This window comes from Chenopodium quinoa, unplaced genomic scaffold (genome assembly GCF_001683475.1).
Source record: "Chenopodium quinoa cultivar QQ74 unplaced genomic scaffold, ASM168347v1, whole genome shotgun sequence".
NCBI classification, from domain to species: domain Eukaryota; kingdom Viridiplantae; phylum Streptophyta; class Magnoliopsida; order Caryophyllales; family Amaranthaceae; genus Chenopodium; species Chenopodium quinoa.
The window spans coordinates 1,846,285-1,868,314 of record NW_018743906.1 but is presented as its reverse complement, the minus strand read 5'-3'; the positions used below and the strand labels follow the sequence as shown (position 1 = coordinate 1,868,314).

The following is a 22,030-nucleotide window of genomic DNA, read 5'->3' as shown; positions in this document are numbered from 1 at the left end:
TGTAAAATCAGAAATAAAAATAAAATCCTCTTTTTTGTTTGAAAAGATAATCGTTAGATAATAACAACTTTCTTAAAAATTAGCTAGCACAATATTATCTTTTTAGACCAATTCCACACAGTATTTCGAATGCAACTTAATATCTTATACTTACATAAATCCTAAAATATAAAAATATATTTAGTCTTCATGTTATTTGATGAAGCTTCTTCTCCGAGGCTTCTGTTCCTTGGAAGGAACTTCTCTTCTCTGGTGAGGCTTCTTCTCTGAAGCTTCTGTTCCCTGAGGGAACCTTCTTTTCTCAAGTCTTCATTTCTGAAGCGTCAGTTCCTGTGAGGGAACTCTCTTATTTGGACAGCTTTGTTTCTGGCCTTCCTGTTCCTCATGGTATCTTAGCTCGACACTTAATTCTCCTAGTCTTTGCACTGATCACACACTTAAACAATCAAGCTCTTATTAGTCAGTAAGTAAGTGAGGTTGTGTCATCATCAAAATCATTAAGTCCAACACATATATTCTTTGTCGAGTCGTCCTTATTTATTTGACACGTGTTTTTCCTTTTCGTAAATGATATAGATCATGTTATTTTTCAATCACTTCTCTCACTTGATTTTGATTCCACTACTTATCAATTATAATATGAAGTTCAAAAATATACTAACGACACACTGAATGCAATATATAAAATAAAATAAAAAAAGGCTCTATAAACCACCGATTTTAATTTAACCCAAAAAAAACCCCTCTACTATGTATCATACACTAAAGTAAAAATTAAATTTGCTTAATACTTTGGGTCAATCAAGACATGTAAATAACACCAACTGTTTGGGTACTAAAATAGTCATACCCATTTTAGTCATGGGTAATTCTACCCATATAAGCCCAAAGGGCATAAAAAGGTCTAAAAGGTCCCAAATAAGTCAAATGCATCAATATGACCTTCAACGGCCCACATATGTACTTCTAAGGGTTCACTAATCCTATATATTCCCCTTAAGGGGCCAAAGGTAAAAGAGGGGGTCACTCTTGTCATCTAAGATGATCATACTTCTCCACTCTCTCCCCTAAACTCCTCTCATTATATGCATTGTTTGGCTACTAATTTGGGCGTCGGAGGCTCCGCCCCGAGGTCCACCCCTGGGGCTCGGGGTTCATTTTGCAGGTCCATTCAAGGCCCAAATTCGAGGTTCTTAGACACCCCTTTAAGGCCCAGTTAGCTCATTTTTTTGCAAAAACACCAACTATATAGGGATGAAGATAGTAATATACAAAGTACATTATTTATATTTATACCTCCTAAAAGATCCATTGTATATAAGTATATTGAACATAACTATTTATTTATCATACTTGCAAATTGGATCAAATCATATTCTAATTTTGAAAAACTGATAAGTATATTTATGATTGATATGAAGCTTATTCTAATACTCCTCCGACCCATTATAAGATTCCTATTTCTAGCATTTATTCATCACATAATAGAGAGAAGTTGGAATCTAATTAAGGGATAGAAGAAGTACAATTTTAGAATTTATTCTATTGGAATGATGTGGATCATTGTTTTAAATTCAATTAAAAATTAAACAAGCTCTTTTTTTTTTCTTTTTCTTTTTATTTGAATAGAAATAAATAAGCTCTACTTGTTTACTACTTATATGGAGTATTATGTTAAACATTATGCTTGTTTGGGACTCTAGTTTAAATTCTTAAAAAAATGAATTAATGAAATAGACGCTTTTGTATATGTTCTTAGAAAATTATTTGAAAGAGTCTGATACATATAAAGGGAGTATTATTCATTACAACAATCATGTCAACAAAATCAAATTACTAAAAAATCCACGTTTGATTGCGTAGTAATAATCACATCATTTGATTAGAGCTTGTGCAAATCTATCACTTTCAATTCATTTGAATTTCATAACACACATTAATATATGTCATGATTTATTAATATCATTTTGTTTTATTGGGATTATACTAGTGATTATATATGAAAAAAAAGAAGACTAAATAGGCTTAAAATGAAACAAGTCAAAATAAAATATTAACTTAGCTTACATACATATGATATATATACATTACATAATAATAACTCCCATATATATATATATATTGATAACACTAATTAACTAAATTACATTAATTAGTAAACTGACTTGAAAAATAAAGCATCAGTAACTAAGTTAAAATTTTCAGCTAATTGATTAACCAAATTACATCAACTATAAACTTAAGGATAAATTGGATTTTAACACCTGACAAAAGGCTGAAAATGGTTTTTAACACCCCCCAAAAAAAAACTTTTATTTTAACACCTCCCAAAAATATAAAAGTTGGAAGTTAACACCAGTTAACGATTTCCGTCACGGAAATTTAACGTGGGTCCCACAAATTGGCTTCAACTTCAATTTTCACCCAGCAAAACACGAAACTTCCTCTCTGAACCTTCATTTCATTGATTTTATCCATTACAGATTTTTGGTGCTCATAATTTACAGATTTACAGATTTTTGGTGCTCATAAATCAAACCATACAAAAAATAAATAAAAAAATTCAACACCGGTTCATCTTCTCCTTCGTTGGAGAACAAAGCGACTGAGAACTTCCATTTTTTTTACCACCAATTCCGCCGCCCATAAAGGGCCCTGTACGGCTACTGACCAAGCCTTCGCAGCCAGCAAACATGTTTTGTCCTCTTCCAACCAAAACACTAGAATAGCCACCATAGAAACCACCACTCCGGACAACCAACAGTGGCGAAAATCGATTTCCCCAGCGAATCCAACTCGACCAAACCTCCAGGCTATTCCCTCAAAATCGTTGTGAACTCAACCAGCAAGCCCACAATATCCACCACACAGCTCGCCTAAACTCTGCAACCAATCTCACAGTCAAATTTTTCAGAGCCACCACGTTCCTTACCAGCACCTCCGCGAGATCTTCCACCAGATTCGCCAGCGAAGCCACCTCGGCCCCCCTCACCTTCCCCGTCCCGATTCCATCCCCCCTTCTCCGTCCTGATTTCGGCCCTCCACCCGTCTCAAAATGTCTCAATTCCCCCAATTTCATCAAGCTTTAACTCAATCAAGCCCTAATTTCCAACTCCGAATCGGTCGCGAAAACGACGACGACCTTATTTGGGCTACTATCCAACGACTTCCTTCTATTAAATGATCAAATTTTGCTGATTATTCGTCGAAATGACGACTGTGGTGGTGTGGGAGTTTCTACCATTAATGTAACCAAGCTTGATCGGAATCATCGCGAGTGCATTTGGGGGTGGGTGAAGGGGGATGGGTTTGAAAGGAGGTGGGGGCTGGCTGTCGGGAGAATTGTCAATGGCTGTTTGTTGGCCGGTGCCCGGTGGGCAAGAACGAAGGAAAGAGTTTGGGATGGCAGCCATGAAGATGAAGGGAGGAAGAAGACGAAGAAAAGATGAAGGGAGGAATAAGAAGAAAAAATGGGATGGCAGCCACGAAGGTGGGTTTCGTAAAAAATTGAAAACGAAGGAGAGCGAAAACCAATTTATGGGACCCACGTTAAATTTCCGTGACGGAAATCGTTAACTGATGTTAACTTCCAACTTTTATATTTTTGGGAGGTGTTAAAATAAAAGTTTTTTTTTGGGGGGTGTTAAAAACCATTTTCAGCCTTTTGTCAGGTGTTAAAATCCAATTTATCCTAAACTTAATTAATTAATTTAAAACTCTGAAAGTGAAGAGGTAGCTAATTGCTGAACAAGTGCAGTAACAGGTGCAGCCAATGTTGGTTGATAAGCAAATCCATGCAAATTACCCTCCAAATTACTACCAATCTCACAACTTAAATTACCATTACTTGGACAACAAGGCATCCAAATCCAACTCTTTCTCTCAATATCAAACATTAATCCTTTATTAATCACACCCTTAATCATAATCACAATAAACTCACCACTTCCAACACAATCAAACCCTCTTCCTCCTTCAATTTCCTCAAACTGAGCATACAGTTGTTGTGGCATCCTCTCGATTTCGGCCCATTGACTCCCACACCCTTGAAGCACCCACATTCTTAAGCTCCTTGGGACATTGAGCTTGCTCTTTTCGACGGCCGCCACGAGGATGAGTCTCTCATTGCTCTCAACCAAGCAAGGAGACCTTAAGAATCTTCTCATAGGAGCTTGGATCTTCCACCACGCGTTCGAGGAGACGTCGTAGGCTAAGACACTGAAGGGACTGTAGTTCATGCAGTAGAATCTGCCATCAGAGTGAACCATCTGACCTGATTCAAGGCTGCAGAGTCTTGGGAGGGAGGAGGCGGTGTCGAAGACGGAGTAGAACCCGCTTGAGTCGATGTGGAAGGACTCTGCAGTAAGGTTTTTGACTGCGTAAGGGGAGATCATGTCATCTCCTGCAAGAATCAGATCAACTGATGCTGGTGTAACAGACAGTCCAACAGATGGGAAAAGCCGAGGGCGGCGGGTGGGTGGTAGTTGGGTGACTGACCCGAGTAGTGGGTTGTGGAGGAAAAGGTTTTTCAGGCCGGGTTCATCGGACACCCAACAAACAAGCCCGCCCGAGGTGGTAGCGGGCGAAAACCCTACGGGTATAATAGGGAAAGGGATAATGTACCACTTGACCTCATAAGGGTCAAAAAGATAAGCCCTGGTTGATACAACATTATTGTCTCCTTGTTCGTTTCCATTGTTATTATGATATTTCAAGTTATTATTTCGATAAATAGTACTAGTGTTGGGTGTTTTGTGGGTGAAAAAGATGAACCAATGGTGGCGAGGGGAGACTTGAAGGTAGAGTTGAAGGAAAGAGTTGGAGTATAGAAGTGCATACCATCTCTTGCACACGGACCGAGCACGGAAGAAGGCGGGCAAGGGGAGGAAAGCGAGGATTCGGTCAATGAGTTGTTGCGGAAGGCGGCTCCAAAGGCGACTATCCATCCATGAGGAGGCAGTGATGGTAGTAGGAGTGGTGGTGGGAGGAGGAGGAAATGTTGTAGTGATAGTAGTGTAAGGATGAAAAGTTGGGGTGAAAGTAGGAACATTTGTTATGCCATAATTGTAAGGGAAAGGGATTGCTATTGAAGCTTGGTTGAAAGTTTCCATTGGTTTAATGAAGAAATTGATTGAAAAAGGAAGTGTTGTTTTTTAAGTGGTTTGTGGGAATTTTAGTGCAAGTGTAACCGGGTTTATATAGGAATAGAAAAGGCATGATGGGCAGCAGTTGACTGACCTTTGCTTTTTTTTCCCCCTCTCTCTTCCTCTAATTAGTTTCTCATACAATACTAAGGATCTGGTCACATTTTATGAACTGAGTTGAACTGAACTGATTGGAACTGAACTGAACTGATTGAAGCTGAACTGAATTGGACCGAGCTAAAATGAATATTTTATAAGAGAGGGAAATTAGAAGCTGAACTGAACTGAACTGATTGGAACTAATAGTTGCAATTAAATAACTTTAGTTTGGGACACATTTGACTGATGATGAGTTCTTTAAAAGATTGATCGATTTCGGTAATACATGCTACATTGTTAGTAATTTAAGTTCATACCAAAAAAAAGGATCTTCCTAATTGAATGACATTCATTTATTTCATTTTGGGTTACAATCGGATTAATATATGCTATATTATTCAAATACTTTTTAAAGTTATATGGAGTACATTCAGTTTGAGTCGTATTCAAGTGATGAGTTAATTAAGCTGGAAATTAATAAGGTTTATAGTAAAATCGAAATATTAAAGAGTCATCCAATTTCGGAAATGAATCTGTCGATCAATAAGGGCTAATTAAGCTATCCCAATTCTCAAATTCTCAACCTAATAATTCGAATAACAAGGGGCCAAATTGGTCACATATGTCAAGTTAACGTACACAAGTCACCTGAAAAAAGTGAAAGGTATAGTAAAGCTGAAAGAACCATCTATCAATTCACTATTTACTTCACACTGCTAGCTAAGTTTGAGATGATTCACACAAAACTGAGTGAAATTAAAGAAAGAAGCTGCACCAATAAAACCCACAACTCCACTTTTAACAACCCAAATAAAAGCCTGATTCTTGGTATAAAAGGGTGGCACACCAAAACTTTATATTATATATGTAGTAATTTAAGTTTAGTACGTACTCCAAAATAATTTTGCAGATTTCAGTAATGTGTTGTTTTTGTCAAATGTTAACTTTTTTCTATTTATCATCATTTGTCTTTCTGATAGGAAAAAGAATTTTCAACTTGTTTCTATTATTAGTAAATTTGTAGTGAATATATTTAGTAATTTCTTTTTACACTTGAGAAAATTCTATTTATGTCAAAAGGGTTATGTTTAGATTTGGAAATTTGCGTTTTCTACTAAGAAATCTCCTGAATTTCTTCACCCTGGCTGGCCTGCTTCATAAAATCATCTCCTATTCAGGACTAGTATAGTGCTGTACTCATTTCTTTTAATTTGTCTCGGCTTTTTATGTCATTTGGGTTAAGAAAAGTTTAATTTATTTTGGATGATATAGTTGCAACTTAACTATGGTATGATAAATGAAGTAATAATTACATTGCAAAAGTCAAATTTTATTTAGCTCCAATAAATTTTTGCTTCTCTTCTAGCACATTCTTACTAGGTTCAATTACTTTGATTCACATTTTTGGCACTAAAAATAATCAGTTGATAATAATCTTATATAAGATCCCTCTTTGATTAAAAAAAAAATTTCAAGAGTATTGGTAGGATCTTAATACAATTCTACAATTTTACGCATGATTTATCGATCAAATTCAATATACAATATAATTTAAGATGATAGACCATTTTACATACTGTATAATGTTGCTAAATTTGTGCTTTTATTATCAATGAGAATCTTATATATGACCTTATAATCCAATTCTATCAATCCGGTCCTACCCCTTCATTGATCCATCGTAGAACCATGAATTCATGATCGTATAGGTTCTATTCAATTCAATTTATTTAATTAAGAAAATATTTTCTTAATTCAAGTAATCAGATCATGCTTAAAATTTAGTTGAATACACTTTAATAATCCTAATTATTGCCGATTTACCTACAATAATCCCAACTAAGGTTTATTAATTAATAATCCTAACTATGCACCCAGTTTTCCTCCAACAGACCCATCCGGTCAACATCAAGTAATGACTTGCTATGACAGGTAACCAATACACGTGTCAGCACGTGATTGGTTTAAATTAAAAAATTAAATTAAAAATTAAAAAAAAAAACAAAAAAACCTCACAGCCACCACCCCTTCCCTTGTGACTTGTGCCACCGCTAAATACCAGGGCCAACCCCTAGCCCCTCGTAAAATGGCCGGCCGTCACCCCTTACTCTCGAAAATGGCTGGCCGATCCTTTCCAACAAAAAATCCACCTTCGCCAGCCCATTCCCACTCCCAAACCACCGAATTCGACCTTTAAAAACTTCCACTCCAAACCACTGAAACCCTCGAATAAAAAACGACCCTCCCTCCTTCCCCAACCCTCGAATTCTCCCTCATGGACGGTTTCGAGGGTGTAGGAAGGGAGGAGGAGCGACAATGATTGAATTTTTTTTTTGTTTGAATTGATTTTCCAGCGAAGGGGTAGGAAGGGAGGAGACAGGAGAGTGGTTTTAGGGGGTTGGGGTCGATCGGGGGTGTGTGTTTCTAGGGTATGGAGGGCCGACGGCCATTTTCGGAAGGTTAGGGCGGTGGTCGGCGGGTTCCGATTGGCTGTGTGTGGCTGGGAACGGCGGCGGTTGGCCGATCCGATTACTCTTTTTTTTTTCTTTTGTTTTTTTTTTAAATTAAGCCAATCATGTGATGACACGTGGCATTTAAAAAACAATTTTTTTTTTTACCGTTTCAGCAGGTAACCGGTTTTTGGGACTGCTGGAGGAAAACTGAGTGCATAGTTAGGATTATTAAAAAATAAACATTAGTTGGAATTGTTGTAGGTAAATCGGCAATATATAGTTGGGATTATTAAAGTGTATTTTTCCTAAAATTTATTAGTTAAAATAACAAATAAATATAAATTAGAATTAGTTCCGATCAGTTAAGTTGAATTAAACATAGCTCTATGCGATAATTCAGCTAGCATAAACTTTTAGGATGTGGATGGATTGGAGTTGAGTATTATTTTTAATGAACAAGATTTTTGTACAAGTAAAACAAGAAGCATGAATTAAGATGAAGCTCTTATGATGTTGTAGTGGTACGATTCAATTTATACAAACTGTCATATCATGCAGATTGCCAAGGTTATCTAATAATGATGTTATTGGTTAATACTGTAAAAGTAATGTAAATTTTGTAATGATGTTATCTTACTCTTACAAGCGATTGCATTTATATTAGTGAGAGGTTAAAGAACAATTGTATCTTTCAAATTAAAGGCCCAAAGTTCATTTCAAAATTTATTGTAGAATATAATACTGCTGTTGTAGTGTTGTGTTACCTAAGCTTCATTAATAAGTAATAACGTACTATGACAACAGTGATGAAATTGTTTTTTCTTGTTGTTCTCGTTTGATATCCTCCTCTTGTATGCATGTACTTTGAAATTTGTTCATCTCTGCAACAAAATCTAAAATTTTTAGGTTTTTCATATATATATATTTTATTTTCATGAACTAGAATCAAGTTGTATGAACTTGTGACTACTAGAAATAGTACTTTTAAAGCCTTACCAAGTTAACTAGATCGAAAGAGTTTAATGCCTTGGAATTTCTATAAGGCGGCCCTTGTTTGGTAAATAAAGTTTTGACTTAAAAATGAGCCGGTTTGACCAAATTAGAGGGTTGACCACATAAAACAACTATGAAGTATGAAGTGCAACATTTTATTTGGTAAAAGATCTTTTTTTAAAAGTTGATTGAGTTGAATTTATTACTTCTTGGTTTGTAAAAAAAACTGAGAAATGGAGGCTTTTTTCAAAGGATTAATTGAGAAATTTTAGCTAAATGACAATTTGGTCCTAAAGTTATTATAATTTACTGTACATCACAACCTACTTAAATACCAATGTCCTTAAATTACTTTTCAAACGCTAGATAAACAAACCAAATACAAAGTACAAATTTTGAGCTAATTTTACTATGAGTAAATAGTTTTACATAAACAACTAATACAATCAGCTAAGCAAAACATCTAATGCAATCAGCTATTGGTAATTTCCAAAAAAGAAAAAAAAAGAAAAAAAAAAGAAAAGAAAAACAGTGTGAATGGATTCAATTAGACCTTTTGTTTTGTTTTTGTTTTTGTTTTTGGTTTTTTTTTTTTAACAAGAAATTGATACAACCAGCTATCAACTAATTAACAGACTTTCTCAAACAAAAAAAAAAAAAAAAAAAACGACAAAAACAAGTGTCCTCCAGTCTTCAAGTCAAGGTCTCAAATTATGCAGCCCAATAATCAGAAGGTAACAAGTTATGGGCTGCGAGTTATGGGTTTTGTTCGTTTCATGCTTGGTATGGACTCATAGAGTCATAGCCACATTAGTTGAAGACCCAATTATTAACTTAACCCTATAACCAATTAACCCAACGTTTACATCCCTTGATATATACTTCTACCGTCATTTTCTTTGTCCCATTTAACTTTTTCACGATCTCTAAAATGCATCTTAAATCGTATGTATCTTCATTTTTATAAGCATAAAAATTATAATAACTAGATAACTAGATTGATATAAAATAGACATACACATAGACGATTTCAACAAGTATCCAAATGAATATATTATTACTTATAGATTAACGAGATTTTGTAAACAAAGCTTTAAAAAACTAACCCAATTATATGCAATGAGGTAAAAAATAAGGAATGGAGGATTGGAGGCAGTAATTTGCAAATTAGAACATGTATATAGTTATATGAAATTCTACAAGCAAGCGGAATAACTTCGCTGACAAAAGCACATGACATTATAATAAAAGCATCAGCATTTTTCTAAAACACACATTGATAAAAAAAAAAAAAAGAAAAAAAAAGAAAAAAAAAGAACATAGATAAAAATTAGAAATAAGTCAAATAACTAATAATATATCAAGAGCCTAAACAAATCATTATAAAAACGCATAATGACTTTTTTTTTTTTTTTTTTTTTTTTAAAAAAAAAAAAAAGGAACTTCTACTAATCGGTAAAACTTGAATAATATAGACCCTAGCTTAACAACTCCATAAAACTTTTAATCATGTTAGACTCTAGATACAAGAAAGTAACTTACAATAGAATTTTTTTTACCAGTTAGCTAATTAATTAATTATGTCACCTTCTTAAATAAATTAAAAAAGCTCTTACATCTATCTAAAAGACTAAAATGAATGAGCATAATCATAGATGTTAAAGCATTGAATGGGAGCATTGATCATCATCCCATTAGTCATGTTATAAGGAGGTGAAAACATAACTTTAATCCCCTTGCATATTACTTGGATCTCATACTTGTTATCCTCCCCATCTTTTAAACTCCAAACCCTACCTTGAACATGTACCGTAACTTCCAACTCTTTGTAACTCGCTAAATCCTTAACAATCGAACCGACGGCCGACTCCGATAGTTGTGCACCCTTCACACCACCCATCTCTAGCCGCACACTTTGCTGTTGTGTTGCTTGGTGTATAGTTGGCTGGACCATTGCTAACGAGAACATCTCGCCGCGATAGTCCACCAACACTAGGAGAGACTCAACAATTGTTGCCTCTTTGAACATCATGGAGAGTGTTAGGTTTAAACCAGCCGAGGTCACGGTCACAAAATTATTATTATTAGTAATATTTTTTGTGATTGACATCGAAGTAACACCTAAAGACTCGACTTGAATACTCGAATTTGGTACGTATAGTATTGCGGACATAATTAATGAAATATGTAACACGACTATAGTAATAGGAAACAATAAGTAACACCATAAAAAACAATCATCTTCCTTATCAATGTTGTTGTGAATTTTGTGTTTCATACTTTTAGTTTCTTGGTTGTCTCGAATCGGGACTATTAGTTCCGCCCGTTTGATGTTGTTGTTGTCGTCGTGTTCGTTGGTGTATTGATGAGCTTTGATAGGGTTGTTGCACAAATTGTACCAATGTATGGGGTAACCAACAATGGAAGTCTCTAGGCGATGAGTTACACCACTTTCGAATGATGCTTGTTTATCTTTCTCACAAGAAATTGACACCGTTGAAGTACAATAATATGTTTTTATTTATTTATTATTATTTTTTTTATTTAGTAGATAAAGAGATTTGTTTAGACTTTATATATCTCAAATTTTCACATATATCCTTGATGGGTAAGGTTATGTATGATCCTATCAGGATTTTGAAGTGATATTAATAAGGGGTATATGGCGTAAAAAAAACGAGGGGTTATTTAGTAAATTAGTAACTTGAATATGGTTAGGATTCTTAATTAATCGATCAATTGTGCTAATGTAAAGATATGTACAGTATTTGAATATGTGTCAAAAAAAAAAAAAGATATGTACAATATTTGAATATTATGAAAAATAATGATAATTTCGTAAACCTTAATTATGAAGTAAATAAAAAAATTCCTAAGAAAAAAAAGGGTTTTGAAGTCATATTTTTTTTTCTTGTTAACTTTTTTTTTTATTTTTTTTGACAATTAATTTCTTGTTAACTACTCCGTGGTTCACAATTAGATAGAAAAAACAAAACTAATATATACACCCCATAAATTATCAAAAACGTTTCTACTTAGGGTATGTTCTCTTCAATTTAATTTCAGTTCAGTTTAGCTCCAATCAGTTTAGTTCAGTTCTAATTTCCTTCTCTTATAAACAATTCATTTCAGCTCAGTTCAGCTCCAGTCAGTTCAGTTCAGTAAATCAGAACAAGCCCTAAGAGTATTAAAATAAATTAGTAAGCGAGATCCCAAAAAATATACATATTTTACGTGAAATTTGATCGGTCAAAGGAAGCTATAAATGAGCAAATACATATTGATATCCTATATCAACCAAAAACATTGATATAAGGGCCTTATCGTCAAATCAGTCAATAAAGTAAGGGCACTACTGGAATAGGGACATCAACCCGTTATATTTGCTCCGTTTTTGGTTGCGAAGCACGTTAACAGAAGTTAACTACTTTAACTTTTCGTTAACGTCATTTTCTCTCTCCTAGATATTGCAGCTGGGGTCTTCTCTCATTGCAGCAACCATGGTGGACTGCTGTTAACTTCATAACTTCAAAAGTGCAACGCCGATGCGATATCTGCTCCGATCTCGGTTCCGACTTCCATGGCGAAATCTAGCATAATCTCTCTCCTGCAATCCATGTATCAAGCCGAAATACTGTTGCTATTTTCGTGTTTGAGCGACGTTGGGTGCAGTATTATCCCCCGCCGACAACCATATTCCTCCCGTTTGACGAGCAACAACCTCTATTATTCCCTCTCCTCATCCATTTGGGAGGTCAATTATTCAGCAACCTCAATTAGAAGAGATGGCGTTAAGAATCCGTCAAATTCAAGTACCGTTATAAGAATATAATAAAAAATTACAAAACGGGGGCCACGTCATACTTCCACTACTGAAGTAGTGGAATTATGAAAAAGTTCACAAATATTACAAGTTTGCCATTATATCAACAATATTTGGTTGATATAAGATATCAATGGGGTGTGGCTCGCTATAAATATAAATTTATCATTTATCTATAACTCAGCCTTTGACTATTTTTGAAACTTAGTTAAACCATTGTATTTTACCCCTTGCCTTATTCCAACTATCATCATCTTGGGTGCAAACTTACACTAAGATGTTTAAAAGTTACGTTATACTCCGTACGAAGTATTGGACTATTGGTTAGAGAAGAGACAAGGGTGAGAAGCCCACTAACCGAACATACATTCCTACAATGTTCAATCCCATCGACTAATTGACAGTAACCCAAGTTATATTGATAACTATTTGTGGAATACCGAATATGGGGTATCTTTTAATATGGGAGTATTACAATTACTATTACAATGTACGGAGCTCAAAATATTTACAAGCACTTGGTAAAACTCACTTTTAATGTGTTACTTTTTAAAATTTATACTTACTGAACTAGTAGTCATGTTCAGGAATTTTTTCCACTTTGGCCTTATATTACAAATTTAATTGTTAGTTGCATTAATGAAGGAGAAATATGTAAACAAATTTTTTTTCTGCGTATAAATGTTCACATACTATTCTTAAAAGTTTTTTTTTTAAAAAAAGCCAAATATGTGAATAAACATTTTAGGGACATAATTGTCTCAACACTACTCATAAAAGTGTAATCATACTTTTCATACGTAAATAAATAGTTTATAAAGGGCATAATCGTCTCAACACTTTTTTTAAGAGTTTAGTCATACTTTTTAAAAAGTAGGGAAAAATCGCATTTTCACGATAAAATAAAATTGAAAAAATTAAAAACTACCCCAAAGAAAATTAAATCGTATAAAAATTGTACTCTTATACACATGACTTTTGACTCTTTTATTTTTAATTATTGGTAAGATAATGGATCTTATTAAACCGGCACTTATATATCACAGAAGGTTACGTCACCCTACTATGCTGCGGCACATGAGTGTAGAGGGGAAAGGTAAGGAATGAATTTTCCTATCTCCAAGCAAATATAGTTAGTGAAGTTCAAATTTGTAACCTTAAAATCAGATTTCATATTTTCGGTTGTTCTGTCAACTTTACCAAGGTTATAAACGAAGTGAGTATTTTATTTGATTACATCCATATGTTTTATAAAAAATTGAAGATGTAATCTACATGACTATATGACCAGAACGAAAGCGACTACTAAAGCCACTTGTTTATGAATTGTGATCCATTGTTTTTGAACTCAGTTGATCGTAACACAGTATCAACTATCAAGTTATCAACAAGACATCAATGGACCCTGAGCTGACACAGTCACACTATTTGCGCTATTACTGAATATAGAAAGGGGTGCGCCTATTTCTGCTGTAAACATTTATTTGTCTCTTCCTTTATTTCCAAATCACATGCCACTCTACAAATCTACTACACGTTCATAGTTTCATACCGATATAATACTTGTATATTAGCATGAAAATAGCATGGTAGAAGGGTACACCCGTAAAGATATTAGATATAAATAAAAGAATATTGGGACAAATTTTAATGATATTTTATTTATAGGAAAAATTGTAAAAAATGATACAAATTTTCACCCGTCTACTAAAATTAAAACAAGTCGAACTTTCAATATTTTCTCAATAATACAAATTTTGAAAGATATCCGCTTTAAACAAGACATTTTACCTACAACCTAAATAACCGACATACTTTTTTTTTTTTTTTTTTTATTATATTCATTAAATAATTTATTAACTCATATTTAACACTTAAATAAACTTAACAATTAAAAAATAAAAATCACTCCGCCTCACCGCCAGCCACCACTCCCTGCTAATATAATTTTCAAAGTTTTAGAACTTCTAAGTAGGTCTGTTCAATCATGTACGACTATACATATCCATATGATTGACTAAACATCTCCATGTTTCCATAGCGCATAAAACAACACTATCAATCAATCTTATATGCTAATCCTTTTATTGAGTCATTTATGTCCAAATTAACAACTCAGATTAGGAACTTAAATAATTTATGAATTCAGTTCATCACTTATGGGGTTTCATTCATCAAATCACGTATTTGACAAGCCCATTAAATTCAATAAATATATTGGACATTTTATTTAATACTAAACCAAAATTAAATAAGATGAAAAATTTCATACTATATAAACATAAAACATGAAAATCATGTCTTTAAATTGTAACAAGTTTCTCTAAACAAAAAACAATTTAAAGCCATTCTAACACTTGCTTCAACCCTACAGCCCTAGCGTGACGTTCATGCTTGGGTTGAGGGAGAGGTTTAGTGAGTGGATCAGCAACATTCTCATCCGTGTGAACTTTGCAGATCTTGACATCATTCCTGTCTACAATCTCGCGAGTGAGGTAATACTTCCTCATTACATGCTTGGATTTGTCGTTTGATCTTAGTTCTTTTGCTTGCGCAATAGCTCCATTATTATCACAAAACAACTCAATTCCTTCTAGAACACTAGGTACGATCCCTAGCTCTGTTAGGAACTTCTTTATCCAAACAACTTCCTTAGCTGCTTCTACCGCCACTAAATATTCTGATTCTGTCGTAGAGTCTGCTACAGTGCCTTGCTTTGAACTCTTCCAGCTCACTGCTCCTCGGTGGCGTCTGGCCCTCTGGCGATCCTTTGTTGGCGCCTCAAACCCCTCCTCTGCGCCAGCGACCTTAATTCTGGCTTCCCCAACCATCCCCTTCTCTCAACCTCATCTCAAAAATCAACAACTCTCACAAAACTCAAACAAATCCATGCTCAAGTCATTCTCAACGCTTTCAATTTTGACGTTATTACAATCACTAAGCTCACTCAAAAACTCTGCGACATTGGATCCATTCACCATGCTAATCTTCTTGTTTCTTCAACTCCAACGCCAGATCTTTTCCACTACAATTTCCTCATGAAGGAAATGTGTCCTCGACTTTAGTGCAATTACTTAATGTAATTATGGATCGTATTATGGAGATAGTAATTCGTTTATTTGGGTCGTCTATACGTCTTGCTAGAGAATGCTTTAGAACTTTGGGTTAGTAAGTAACAAACCCGAATCCCGCCTAAACGGATCCTACAAGGTCACACATTAGGATTGGATCAATAAAGAAACCCGAAGCCCAAAGTGGGCCTTAGGGTGACCGGCCAAAAAAGGGAAAGGGGAGAGAAAACCCTAACCTAATTATTAATAATATTATTATATATTAATTAGTTAAGGATAATAAAAAGATACAGTATTCAGTTTTCTGAAAAACAACGTAAGTTTTTTCTCAATATTTTTCTCTCTAAAATTGGCTCTCAACTCCAAGAAAGGTGAAAGGTTTTTCCCGTCCAACTAGCATTGATGGAGTGTTGATTCAATCCGGTGGACCAAATAGAGGAGTTATAATTGAGGCTCTTTATCTCCGGTAGAGAAGAAGATTGCTAAGAGGATTCACGCTTCAAAGGTTAATTCTAAACTATTATGTGATCTTTATTTGTATATGCATGAGATCCTGTTTAGGTGCGTATGAATGTGATTCATGAAATTCCGCTCAGAGTACCTAAAACCTTACAATGGTATCAGTTAAGCCCTTGCATATAATTTACTGGTCACAATAATATGATTATTTTGATGTGTGAATTAGGCTAATTTTAATTCGATTAAGGAGAGGAATTGAATTATGGATTAAAATAACCTTATTAAAATATGATTTTAATTGATTGGAATTGATTAAATTGTGAATTTAATTGCTCAAATAGCCTCTAACCATTTTTTTAAGAACCCTAAAGCCCCAAAAATTTTGAATTTGATGGATATGAACCCTAATTTTCGATTTTAATTGTTAAATTCATATAATATAATCTATTTTTCATAGTTAAAATTGTTTAGATATGATTAATTAATTCATGTAAAATTGGTTTTATATGAATTGGGGATTATTTTATATGAAAAGCCCTAAATTAATTAAAATGGAGATTTTGATTAATTTTTCCTAAAATTATGCATAAAGGATTTTGTGTTTAATTATAATTAGATCAAAATTATTTTACAAAAGTTGTGAAATTAATTTAACTCAAACAACAACAACAACAACAACAAAAAAGAAGAAATTTTAGTAGCTTCAAGGGGAGCAGCCACGAATGGGTGGCAGAACCACCTAATGGTGGGCCACGGTGGCTGCTCCGGTGGTCGGAAATGGCGGAGGGGCGGCAGGGGAGTCGGTGTTGGGCAAGAGCAGAGCTGAAACCATGCAATCTCGAGCTGGTTGGCGTGCTAGGCTGCGGCGGCCAGCTGCTGTGGTGGTTGGGCTCCGGCCTGGCTGCTGCAGCGGCTGTGATGTGGCTGGGCAGCAAGCTCAGTCACGCAGCCCTGTTTTTCAGTTGATAAAATTTTTTTAAAAAAATTGATAAAAAAAAAAATTCTGATTTATTTATTTTGGATAATATTGAAAAACTGATTTTAAGGGGATATTGAGCAATTCCAATTAAGGTTGTTTTGAATTGATAATTACATAATTTGATTTTTTAATCTAATTAAAATTAGTTGGTTAGCTTATTTTTAGGATAAAATCTTTTAAGGTGGTTAGGATTTCAGTTTATCAAATATGATTTATATTCTAGGATTTCCTAATTAATTGATTTATCCACTTACCATAATTAAGAATATTTTATATTTTAATTATTGGCAAGTATAATATGTGATATTATTATGTGGTATTTATATATATATGATATATTATTGCTATAAATGACTAGTATGACCCTAGATTTAAATTATAAATACGATCTGCGTATCGTTATGTATTTTTGTAATTTAAATATGATCTGCGTATCGTTAAGTATTTTTGTAATTTTTATTTAATTAGGAATTAGTTTAATTATTTAAATTCTTATTTAATCCAAAGAAGAGCCCAGATGAGAAGGCCCATGATGAAGGTGGATGGATATCCATGAAGAGTCCAAGGAGGTGCCCATTCGGCTTAGTTCTTAGGATTAGGGGTCATACTAGCTCATATTTAATTTTGCATTTTATTATTATTCTTAAAATGCTTATAAGTTTATTGTATGTATGTTATCAATGCGCTAGAGTTCACTAATTAATAACGACATAATAAACTTAGGTCCCGCAAATATTGAGGTTTGCTTTTCCAAATATAAAGTACTTATTAACCCTTAATTAATAGTAATAGGTCATGCCTCCGCAGGGTATTGTTATTAATTTTGGGAGGTGAGGTGAAATTGCGAATTTTGCACACTTAATTTGGTTAACCTCAACAAAATCATCAAAAGAGTTTTGGATTTTGAAGCAAAGGGACAATTAAGCATGAGATGTTTTTCTGTCTAACCAAGAATTACAAATGTTGTAATTAGTAAAGAGTTTACTGACCTTGAAAATGTAATTTTAAGGAAAGGCCTCCGTCTGCTTAACGTTGCATGTTGATAGGATCTTGGAATCACTTATTCAAATAGGGACATTAAAATTGAATAGAGTGCTAAGTAACCTAGAAACTATTGCATGTTTTAGGTGCTTTTATAAACATAAAATTAAACTTTGCCTTTTCTGTCTGTAGATATCATGACTAATAACAACAACAACTCGATTTTTAGCATCCGTCCCTTCCTTGAGAAGGATAGGCTGAACGGAGAAAACTTCATCAATTGGGAAAGGACCCTAAGCCTTCTTTTAAAGTCGGAGGGTAGAGATGATGTCTTAGAAAACCCACTTCCAGTAGTGACTGATGAATCATCTGATGCTGATAAACGTCGTGCTAAGCAGGCTAATGATAGGTCTACTCCAATCACTTGCTTGATGGTGGCGGCTATGGAACCGGACCTCCAAAGGAGGTTTGAGGCCAAAGATGCTTACACCAGTATGAAAGAGCTTAAGGCCATGTTTCAGAAACAGGCCAGGATTGAGAGATATGAGATTAATAAGGAGATTTTGGAATGCAGGATGGAAAATGGTGAATCTGTTCGCCAACATGCTTTTAAAATGATGGGTCTTTTTGAAAGCATGGAACGTCTTGGATTCCCTTATAGCCAACAGTTGGCTACTGATATCATTCTCCATTCATTGCCTGACAGCTTTAATCAGTTTAGGATGACTTTCAACATGAATGAGTCTGAAAAGACTTTGACTTTATTGCATGGGATGCTTGTCAATGCTGAAAGGAACATTCCCAAAGAACCAAAGAAAGAGGTTTTGATGGTTCAAAAGGGAAAGGGTTTCAAAAGAAGGGGGCAGGAAAGAAAAACAAAGGCAAGCAAGTTGTCAAAGTTTCTGAAAAGTCTAAGAAGACCGCTAAACCAAAAGTTGCCGCGGAAAGCAAATGTTTCTACTGTGAAAAGATAGGTCACTGGAAGAGAAACTGCCCCAAGTACTTGGAGGACAAGAAGTCAGGTGCTTCTACTTCAGGTATTTATGTTATAGAAGTTAATTTGACTTCTACTTCTTTATGGGTATTTGATACCGGCTGTAGTTCTCACATAGTTAATGATGTGCAGGGACTAAAAAGAAGTAGAAAACTAGCAAAAGGCGAGGTGGAGCTTCGCGTCGGAAATGGAGCAAGAGTTGTTGCACTTGGCGTCGGAAGTTATAGTCTACATTTACCGTCTGGATTAATTTTAGAACTTAATAATTGTTATTTCGTTCCGTCAATTACTAAGAACATTATTTTTGTTTCTGTTTTGGATCATGAAGGTTTTTGTTTTGGGATTATGAACAAATGTTGTTCCATTTCTTACAATAACAAGTTCTATGCTAGAGCAAAATTGATTAATGGATTATATGTACTTGATAGGACAGTACAAGTCTATAACATAAATAGCAAGAAACAAAAGTCGAATGATTTAAACCCAACATATCTATGGCATTGCCGGATGGGTCATATAAACCAAAAGCGCATCCAACAGTTACGAAAGGATGGAATCCTTACGTCATTCGATTATGAATCATTTGATGTATGTGAATCATGCTTGTTGGGGAAAATGACAAAGTCACCTTTTACTGGAAAGGGTGAAAGAGCCAATGATCTCTTGGCACTTATACATACAGATATTTGTGGGCCTATGAGTTTAAAGGCAAGAGGTGGGTTTAGTTACTTCATCACTTTTACTGATGATTTAAGTCGATATGGGTATATCTACTTAATGAAGCATAAGTCGGAATCATTTGAAAAGTTCAAAGAATTCCAAAATAAAGTACAGAATCAACTTGGTAAAACAATAAAAGCATTACGATCTGATTGTGGTGGCGAATATTTGACCCAAGAATTCGATAATCATCTAAAGGATTGTGGAATAGTTTCACAGTTGACTCCGTCAGGGACGCCACAGTTAAACGGTGTGTCTGAAAGGAGGAATTGAACTTTATGGATATGGTTCGATCAATGATGAGTCTTGCTGATCTTCCAATTTCTTTTTGGGGATATGCTCTAGAAACAGCTGCACACACACTAAATAGAAGCCCGTCAAAGGCTGTAGAAAAGACTCCATATGAGATGTGGAATGGAAAAGTTCCAAACTTATCTTTTCTTAAAATCTGGGGTTGTGAGGTCAATGTAAAACGTTTATTGTCAGACAAACTTGCACCCAAATCAGATAAATTTCTCTTTGTGGGATACCCAAAGAAGACAAGGGGTTACTACTTCTATAACCGTCAACAGAACAAAGTGTTTGTTGCCCGTGATGGTGTCTTTCTTGAAAAGGAGTTTATTTCCAGAAATAGAAGTGGGACTAAAATAGTTCCCAAAGAAATTCGAGATGAGCAACAAATGGATGTGGATCAAACCACGTCAGAGGTGAGGGCGCATGACTCTGCTATGACAGGTCAAGTGTCGGAGCAAGCTGATTCATTAAGCAAAACTCCTATCGTCCCACTTGAATCTAATTCATGCGAAAATCTTCAAGAGGTTGAAGAGAATATTTCTATTGATGCTCAAGCCCCACGTAGGTCGAGCAGAACAAGGATCCCAAACAAGCAGTTGGTTGATTTCCTGTTAACAGAAGACTCTGAAATATTGATTTTGGAAAATTCTGAACCTACTACCTACAAACAAGCTTTGACGAGCCCAGACTCTGAGAAATGGCTTGAGGCCATGAAATCTGAAATGGACTCCATGTCTGAGAACAAAGTTTGGACCCTAGTCGACTTGCCTGATGGGGTTAAACCTACTTGATGCAAGTGGGTGTTCAAAATAAACACAGACAAGAATGGAAATTTCTATATCTATAAAGCAAGACTGGTTGCAAAAGGATTCAAACAAATACATGGTATAGACTATGATGAAACCTTTTCTCCAGTGGCAAAGATTAAGTTAATTCGGATACTTTTGGCGATTGCTACACATTACAATTATGAAATTTGGTAGATGGATGTCAAAACCGCATTCTTGAATGGGTTCTTGATGGAGGATGTGTACGTACATGACACAACCTGAGGGTTTTGAGGATCCAAAAAATCCCAAAAGAGTTTGCAAGCTTCAGAGATCCATTTATGGACTGAAGCAAGCGTCTTAGAGCTGGAATCTTCGATTTGATGAGGCAATCAAACAGTTTGGTTTTCTCAAGAGTGAAGAAGAATCTTGTGTCTATAAGAAATTTAATGGGAGTAGCTTAGTCTTCTTGGTTTTGTATGTAGATGACATAATACTCATAGGAAATGACATACCAATGCTTGAGTCAGTCAAGGAATGGTTGAGAAGTTGTTTTTCCATGAAAGACCTTGGAGAAGCTGAGTACATTTTGGGAATCAAAATCCATAGAGATAGGTCTTGAAGGATGCTTGGACTGAGCCAAGAGAATTATATTGATAAGGTTCTTGCAAGTTTCAATATGGAAAACTCTAAGAGAGGATTCATTCCCATGTCACATGGCATTTCGCTTAGCAAGAGTTAATGCCCATCGGAGCCTGACGAGTTGAAGCGGATGAGTAGCATACCTTACGCCTCGGCTATAGGTTCTATTATGTATGCCATGATATGCACTCGACCAGATGTTGCATTTGCTCTGAGCTTATGTAGCAGATTCCAAGCAAATCCAGGTGAAGCACACTAGACTGCGGCTAAGAACATCCTAAAGTACTTGAGAAGGACTAAAGGAATGTTTTTGGTCTATGGAGGAGTAGATGAGTTGGTTGTTAAAGGTTATACTAATGCAAGTTTCCAGACCGACAGAGATGATTATCGCTCGCAATCAGGGTACATCTTTTGTATGAATGGAGGAGCAGTGAGCTGGAAGAGTTCAAAGCAAGGCACTGTAGCAGACTCTACGACAGAATCAGAATATTTAGCGGCGGTAGAAGCAGCTAAGGAAGTTGTTTGGATAAAGAAGTTCCTAACAGAGCTAGGGATCGTACCTAGTGTTCTATAAGGAATTGAGTTGTTTTGTGATAATAATGAAGCTATTG

The 22,030-nt window shown here is 35.0% G+C and overlaps 1 protein-coding gene across 1 annotated transcript; it reads right to left on the bottom strand.

The window, feature by feature from the left end:
- Positions 1 to 2,280: 2,280 nt before the first annotated feature.
- Positions 2,281 to 5,228, bottom strand: LOC110686960 (protein UNUSUAL FLORAL ORGANS-like). The gene has a single exon (XM_021863585.1). The coding sequence runs from the start codon at positions 5,109 to 5,111 to the stop codon at positions 3,711 to 3,713; it is 1,401 nt and encodes a 466-aa protein (XP_021719277.1). The 5' UTR covers positions 5,112 to 5,228; the 3' UTR covers positions 2,281 to 3,710.
- Between the last annotated feature and the right edge of the window lie 16,802 nt (positions 5,229 to 22,030).

What these genes read in the sequence shown, in the direction of transcription:
- LOC110686960 (XM_021863585.1), bottom strand. Translation starts at nt 5,111, where the DNA reads ATGGAAACTTTCAACCAAGCTTCAATAGCAATCCCTTTCCCTTACAAT.